This window comes from Pseudochaenichthys georgianus, chromosome 21, assembly GCF_902827115.2.
Source record: "Pseudochaenichthys georgianus chromosome 21, fPseGeo1.2, whole genome shotgun sequence".
NCBI lineage: Eukaryota > Metazoa > Chordata > Actinopteri > Perciformes > Channichthyidae > Pseudochaenichthys > Pseudochaenichthys georgianus.
In genome coordinates, this window is record NC_047523.1 from 9,329,012 (window position 1) to 9,337,668 (window position 8,657).

General features: G+C 39.4%; 1 protein-coding gene across 1 annotated transcript in view; it reads right to left on the reverse strand.

Annotated features, from left to right (window-relative positions):
• The window catches only part of LOC117466767 (collagen alpha-1(XVIII) chain-like), a 92,225-nt gene extending 90,915 nt beyond the window's left edge, over positions 1-1,310 (reverse strand). The window contains 2 exon segments of the mRNA XM_034110209.2: positions 1,021-1,094; positions 1,180-1,310. Coding sequence (XP_033966100.1) covers positions 1,021-1,094; positions 1,180-1,190 — 85 coding nt within the window. The 5' untranslated portion in view covers positions 1,191-1,310.
• Between the last annotated feature and the right edge of the window lie 7,347 nt (positions 1,311-8,657).

Genomic DNA, 8,657 nt, shown 5'->3' on the forward strand with positions numbered 1-8,657 from the left:
AGAGGGGGGGAAGCATCTTGTCCAGTATGTTTAGATGCAGTCTCCAGTTGGACACAGATTAAGACACAAGGAAGGAATGTAGGTTTCTGAGCAATGAGGACTTTGGACTTGAGAAACACCTGTAAACAGTCCCAAAGCCCCCTGACCTCCTCAGAGGGGACAAAGTGCTGGGTTTTAGCACTGGATCATAACAATGTGTCATCGCAGGTTGTAGCAACCAGGCAGTCTGTTAGTGAAACATAAAAGGGTGCTGGAGAGTCGTGTTTAAAGAGTAAGCGGCAGACTAATGCAACATGAAAATGTAGCAGTGCTCAGCATACAGTCTCTCTACTGTGTTCTCATTATTCCTGTGTCAACTGAGGTGTACTTAATATGTATCTCTTTTCCTGCTAAGAAATGTGGTATGTCCAGCAGCCTACCAAAGAGGATATTTCTCAGCCAGCTGTATTTATCTTACCCTATTTTACATGTAATTAGAATACTTATTTCTGTATGTAATTGCATCATTGTGTCATTTGCACCATGCTCTACTTTTTAAATACACTTTTCTCGAGTATTTCCATTTTGTCCTGAAATGTGTCTCCTCCAGTGCATTTTGGAGGCAAATCAAAAAAAAAATGTTCTAATGATACACTGATATGATATTATATTATACAGTAATGTAACATCTACCCAGAATAAAAAAAAAATCTAACATTAGTTCCAATTTTCAATTCAGAACTTACAGTATAAGGAAGTATTTCTACTTTTACTTAAGTAGAGAGTTTGAGTACTTCTTCCACCTCTTGTCTTAACTATATGTTATGTTGCCTTGTTGGAGAAGCCTTGGACTTCTCGCAGTACAGCATTTTAATCGAATCTTAAAGATATTTCACTGTATGAGCTTTTATTTAGAAGGAACCCTGAGCGTATTGGTACGTCTGCACAGGAGGCTGCGATAAAACGTTGTAAATGTCGCAAAAAAGAAAAAGGTAGCAGCATCAGAGCCAGGACATTAATGCTCCAAGTGATATTTCTTACCTGGCCATTGCGATGCCGCTTGTCCAACGAGAACAAGGACGCAGCAGAGAAGGCGCTCCAGCCATGAGGAACACCTGCAGAGGCGGCAACAATCAAACTTTAGCGCTTCACCAAAAGTCGCCAAAAAAGTTGAAATACAAACGCAAAAAGCAGAAGTACCTCATCTTCATGTGTTGGTTATCTGGTACCGAGTAGGGAAATATACATTGACTGTAAAGTGTTCGCAGCCTCTTGGTCCAGCAGCCCGCTGCCTGCACGCTGCTCCAACAGCTGATGGGGACTCGGATGGAGACAGGAGGCGTGTGGAGAGAAGAAGGACCTGCAGGAGGTCAGAGGGACTTCCGCCAGGTCCTAAAAGGGAACACGTTACTCTCATTGGTTACTGTGGATTGTACCATCAGGGATTCACGTCATCCAAATGTATTAACAATACGAAGAAGACAAATGAAGACAAGTGTATGTTTATGGCACAGGCAATTCAAAGTGATCTACAAAAAACATGAGAGGATACATTTGCATACATTTAAAAACAGTCAAGAGAATTTAATTCTAAAATATAAGCTATATGAGAACATGACAGATAGAAAAATACAAGAATACAAATGACAGTGCAGTGTATTAAAAGTTATTTCATTTAATAAAAGGCAGCAGCAATCAAAAGTCTTTCAGTCTTGAGTTAATAGTGTTGAATAATTTCTAGTAATTTCTTCCAGATATATAGAGCATAATAACTCGACGTTCCATGTTTAGTTTAGACTAAGAAAAGTAAATTGATATGAATACAAATTATATAAAGGAAATGAATAGAAACAATTTTTTATAGCATGTATTATTAGCATATTACATTTAAGTGAGGTCAAACATGACTCACAGGTCCAGTATTTCCGTTTTTATTTCTTTTTGGGGAAAAATTAATCAAACAATCACAATGGAACAGGTAAAGAAAATTCAGCAAAATAGAAACAAGAAAAAAAAGGTACACCAAAAATTCGAAACAAACTCGTCAACCATACGGAATTCCTAGATGTTTATTAAAATTAAAATATATCATAGTATGTTCTTTTGCTGTAAAACTACTGTATGGTATCATTTTAGACACAAGAAAGGGCATTGTTTTACCTTAATCTCTAAAGTAAAAATATCATAACATGGCTTCAATAATAATGAAGTTAACACAACATAACCATATTTAGTTCACCTACCCATCAGAAATGTCTTCTTCTAATGTAAAAACATAACATTAATATAGTGTTGCTAGTAGTTTTTCCCATAATGTCTCAGGTAAGGGTATGAAGGGAAATATTTCAGCCTCTTTCCTTTGGTTCTCACATTTGATGAGACGAGAGAACAGACAGCGTGTCTCTGGTGACAAACCTGACACACCCGGGGTTATGCCCCTCCACTGTCAGAAGCTGGAGAGGATGTGAATAGGTGAAAAACTATACCTGAGCTGTGCAAACCTGACTTTTCCACCGGAAAGTCTTCTGTTATTCATGCAAAGTTTACACAGTCAATACCCTCTCAAGCTGTAGTGTGCTCACAAGAACGGACTTGACAAGATAATGACCACGTGTGGTTTCAGTGCAGCCTTATTTACTCTGCTTTATCTTGCTGAGAGGTAAGAGAAAGGTGAGGCCGTCATCAGGAAGAGGTTTCTTTTGCAATGTAAAACATGGACTTCTATGCTATTGTTATGTATGATTGTACTAGCAGAGCTAAACATGCAACATCAGCAAACAATCAAACCTGAAACATCATTTCCTGTAAGATAACCCACTAAGCAACTCGAATGCAGAATGTAAATGATGTTAGCAAAAATGTATGAGAAAAATATATCAAAAAATATGCACAATAAAAAAGTTGCAAACAATAAGTGAGAAGTGTAGGAGCATTGTTTTTAGTATTTGCCCAGAAAAGCATAAATATCTGCTGTGGCAAGTTGCACTTACACAAGGTGACCACCAGAAGGCGCAGGTGGTGTTATTTTCTGCAGAGGAAACATTTGCTTAGTCTTTTATGGTTTGTAAATGCACTGCTGTCCCACTACAGTATACACTGTTGAGGGAAGTTGGTTGTATCTCTCTGTGTCACGTCTTCCCCGCATCTGTGTGGAGTGTTTGATGCTGAAAAAAAGAACAGCAATAATGATGCTAAAACTCTAATACCTGAAAAAGTGTGTTCTTAGTCTTTCAGATGGATTTGAATGTTTTTAGGTCAAATACACCAAACCAGGACAGAAATAAAAAGAGGACGAAGCTAAAAGTAAGCACTGTTATATATATTAATCTCAGTTTGTTGCCACAAATCACAAAAACGACTTGATGCCGCAGTTCTACCCAGAAGCACTGACATGTACTGTTTGTGTACTGGTCATTTAACACGTGGTTTCAACAATGTAGGCCTAACTGTAGGAACCAGTTATATCCTTGGAGTGAGTAAGGTGAGTTTGGCCTCACAGGTGGAGGTGTTGGTTTCAGTGCTCTGGCTCCATGCTGCATTAGCGGCTCTGTGTGCAGGCTGCTGTCTGAACAAGTCCTCAGATCTGTGGATGTCTACCTAGCTCACATTCCAATGTCAGGGAAAAGAAAGGCAACATTTTCAGTTAAATGCTATGTTGCAAGGCGGGACTCTTTCCACAGAGAGTAATATTATATATTGCCAACTGTAGCTCTATAATGAAAACATAACTTCAGTTATTATCATCTGAGGAGCAATGTGTCACAGCTGTAGTCATGCTAATGTTATGTCCTTTCCTACAGGATGCCGGAAGACTTGCCACAGTACAGTACATGATCATAGGGTATTAAAAGTAACATTACAACTTATTTATTGATAAATGATGTAGTCAATATATATACTAATTGATAACTTGAAATAACAAAATGATAGGAAAGCTAGAAAAACATGAAATAATATGGATACCTCATATAAACGTTATTGATTAAACCTTGTAAAAAGGGTCTGTGAGAGGGCGCAGTCGTCTGACTTTTAGGTCAAATCTCCATGCTGTCAGATTCATGTTTTGGAAGAAATAAGAATTTATTTTGGTTTTTAAATGTTTACATTACATGTATTGACCCTCTGATTTTGCAGTTAAGTGCACCCACCCATTTAGTTCTGGCTCAGAAATTATTGCATGTTATTCTTCCTCTCTTGTTTATATAAATATATATATATTGATATATATAAATAATTTAAGCAATAGCTCACGACAGGCCGTGGTATATGTTCATTATATCACAGCTAAGGGGCGTGGTTCAACCCCCTGATATAATGAGCATATATCACGGCCTGTCGTGAGCTATTGCTTTTATAAAACGGTTACCAAGTGTGACAATATGAAAGAAAAATACACACTCTAATTTAAATAGTTTTTATTAGTATATAATGATGTTCAAAATAAAATAGTCCCTCCGTTGCCTTCTGCACGAAACATAGTGCGAGGTGGTTGCTATGCAACAACACTAACAGCTAGCGAACATGAGAGCGTTGATCCATTATTTGGCTATTTATTTACACTCATTTGTATGTTGCCGTTTATTGTGCAGCCACTGAAAAACTGTCCAGCATCAGTAGAATGGCTTACGAGGTTACTTGTATAGGTTGAGGTTGTTCTAGGCTGTTTCTTGGCGTGGTGAGAATATTGCTCCACTTTCTCCGGTCCCCGAGATTTGGCTTCCAGTAGCTCTGGAGAGAGCTTTCGCACCTGTGGCCACAACGGTCATAATTTCTCAGCTTTGTTTCAAGACCCGCATCAGAAAGCTTTTGAATGGTGGTACTTTTCCAGTTGGTCTACCTGCTCTTCACGTAGCTCTGCATGTCGTCGTTTAGGTGTTTTTTTTTTCTGGAGATAGGCACTGCTCAAATGTTTCCATCTTATGCTTTGTAAGTTTGTTTCGTAACGGAAGAAATGTAAATATATTTATAAAACTGACAAGTCAAATCAAGCAATCTGATTGGTCGATAGCGTTTTTGAGGGCCTCTTTGATTACAGATTTGAAAACATCGTTGCTTGCTTTAAAAGTAGCACAATTCATTATGTCAAACCTTGGAAAGTATCTAGATATCCCTGCCCTAATGCCAAAGTAACTGCACACTGAATATGTTTTGCCGTTTGATGTCTATGTCTGGACCGCTGCGTAAAAAGGAGGGTTTCTGCCCCGTTACTTCTCCGCTGCTTTCTTGTTCCAGTTTGAAAACCAACTGTATACTGTTTTTCTCAGGCGCGGAGAGATACTGACTTGTTGTGAAAAGTAACTTACAATTCTACCCGTGGTATACGCTCAGTATATCACGGCTAAGAACCAATCAGATTGCTTGATTTGACTTGTCCGTTTTATAAATATATATATATTTCCTCAATGGAAGCTTTTCAATAAATGCACTTAAAGGTGGGGTAGGTAAGTTTCAGAAACCGGCTCGAGATACACTTTTTGTTATATTCCATGGAATGCTCTTAACATCCCGATAGCAATGAATATCTGAAGTGCTTTGACAAAAAATCCATAAAAAAATGTCATCTGTAGAAGCCGTAATACTGTACAAAGTACAACCAATCCGTTTAGCCAACCCGCCTCCCTACTTAATAGTAGTGGCTCGTGAGGCAGACCGCAACATAAAACAAAAATACACAACACGTAGGCACTAAACTGTGATCGTACATTTATTGCCACAATCATAAAACATTACGCTGGAGGACAGGTAAAACAAACAAAAAGACGGAGGGGACTTGGGCCAACCACACCACGGGCCGTAGGATCCAGAGCCTTCCTCCGCTACCCAAAATCACACATATCCTAACGGGAGAAATAAAGCCGCGAAAACCTAACTCTAACATGTTCTCCAGGAAACCCAACAAAAAGCAAAAGAGCTCTGCCACAGCAGAGACATCCGGAGTAGTGATCGGCCTCCTCCTTCTCCTTCAGTCTCCTCTTTTATGCGTGGGCTGATTGGCAACTGGGAACACCTGCGCCAAGCTCGGCTGAGTGGCAACTGGGAACACCTGAGGAAGGCGGAGCCAGGTGTACCTGCACAGCAGAGAGAGCAAAGAGGACAACAAAAGGGGGGGGAGTACGTAACACCCCCACCATGAGTTAGTGATTTTTTCTTTTTAAAAAAAACAAAATAACAATCACAACAATCAACCTTAGTTGACAGACGTGTTCACCACCACTCATTCCACACACCCGACAGGTTAACAACACACAATAACTGCTATATTATAAGCGCGACAATGCATCAGCCAACACATTATCCTTGCCACGAATGTGTTTGACCTCAACATTGAAGGCTTGCATGAAAATACTCCACCACATCAACCTTTGGTTTGTGTTACGCATTCTCTGCAGAACCACAAGGGGGTTGTGATCGGTGAAAATAGTGACAGGAATGTTTGATGACCCCACGGATATGTTGTTTTGTCTTTACCTTACCATAAAGTACTCATCTGACATATAACTTAAACGTGGGGTAGGTAAGTTTGAGAAACCGGCTCGAGATACACTTGTTGTTATATTCCATGGAATGCTCTTAACATCCCGATAGCAATGAATATCTTAAGTGCTTTGACAAAAAATCCATAACAAACTGTCATCTGTGGAAGCCGTGGTACTGTAAAAAGCACGACCAATCATCCGAGCCGGCCCGGCTAAAATAACTGGATGGCCTACCTGTCTGTCAGTCTTCAATCTGTGCGCGTTCATGTGTTGGAGGAGGGGCTCTGTAAGGAAGTGGCAGATTTTTTCCGGTTGTGTATTTTCAAATTCTAGCGCACTCGAGCTGGTTTCTCTGAAATTACCTACCCCACCTTTAACATTTACAAGAATACTTGCCTCAATTGGTTGAAGAGTCCAACTATGAATTCATTACTTTGTTCTTAAATGGACAACCAGGCTTTAGAAATACAAAATAGAATATGTCAGTTTGAGCGGACTTTCAAAACACTTTTGAAGTATAGTAATATGTTGGCATTGTTAGATCTTGAATGGCAAAGCATCAACATGTCATATTGCCTCTGTTCTTCCAGCAACATTGACACACTTATTGATCCCTTCCATATAAGTTCACAAGCTCCAACAGACTGTGCTGCTAAATGGTCCAGATCCTGGTGGCTGGATTGAACCCGCTGTATTTACTTGGCAGAGTCTTTGTTGATGGAACAGTGTTCGTAACCAGGTCGTTCTGCTGATCCTGTCGACACTTTTCACATTTAAAAGCTTCACACCATTTCCAAGTCCAATGATTTACTGCTCTTATGATAGCTTGACCCAACATTGTAATCAACTGTTTCAACTCAAAGCAGAAAGCATTGTCAGCATTCTTTGTACTTAAGCTTTTAGCTTAAAGACCAACAATTAAAACATCCCAACACTTTTGTGTACAAACCTGAGCATAACAAGAGTTATAATTATATGCAGATCTTTTCGAAATATGTTAGCCTATTTAAAAAAATGTACATTTAAATGTGCCCTGAGGACATTATTAAGAATACCATCATCAGCAAACTATGAAAACATTAAATAAATACATCCACAACCTTTTGGGTTCTTAGAAGTCTATGATAGCCAATATACATTCAAAAACATATTAGCTGGAACTTATACAACATAGTGCAACATTAAACACTTTAATCAGGTTTTTAGTTCGGGATATGCAATGTTCTGAGAAAATAACAACTCTTTAAGTTGTTGCTCAGTCGTTGTCACAAAACGTCTCATAACCAGCTTCAGGGTCTGAGTTATATCGGATTACTTCCAACAGCTGAAATCAGGAAAAGGGGGCTGTGGGGCTGTGGAGCCACCAAACAGCTGAAGGGACACCGCAGCCCACGCTGAGACTCACTAGCACACAACAGACTCACACCCAGGTCCACGTGTTGTACAAGCCGCTCACCACAAGGCACAGGATCAAACACTGCCCGTTGGCTCCGGAAAAAGACGGAAAAGTCAGGTCACACTGCATAACACTGATACTGGATTGAGAAATACAAAACCCCTGTTGGCCCCTTGACCGTATACATTACATACTGTCAATAAACTCTTTGGTTTGATTAAAACTCAGTGGTTTAATAACTTGACTGCAGCTTATTAAAAAAAGATCCTTCGAGGCACGACATTAACCCTGAAAAATCACCAATGACGTTTTCCTCGTAATTATTCAGTTATACGAGGCTGGACTTATTTTGGAACTTTACATGCCAATAAATATAGAAATGGTCTTCAAGAATCATGAAACAAGATCAGCTGATAATTGTAGGAGGCTGCTTTTTTGCTATTCTTCTGAGCTTTTCAGTATCTAGTAATATCTACAACCCTAATGAGAATGCACCATAAGGTGAGCCATAACTATCCAGTTTACAATCTCTGTTTCAAAAACACTTGCTTTCTCACTTTTCTCACTTTTCGACAATGTACATTTTGAACAATTTATGGATTGACCAAATGTTGAAAAACTTATTAAAGATGAGCTTTAAAATATTTGGAGACTAGAAGTGTGTTTTTTTCCTTGGAATGTATTGCAAAGCCTCAAGTAAGCTAAGCAGCCTGCCATGCACTGGCCACCTAAACTATCTTTAGCCCCTGCTGGCAAGTGAATGGAAGTGCCTGGCTTATCTTCACTGCTGTCATCGAGGCAGCCAG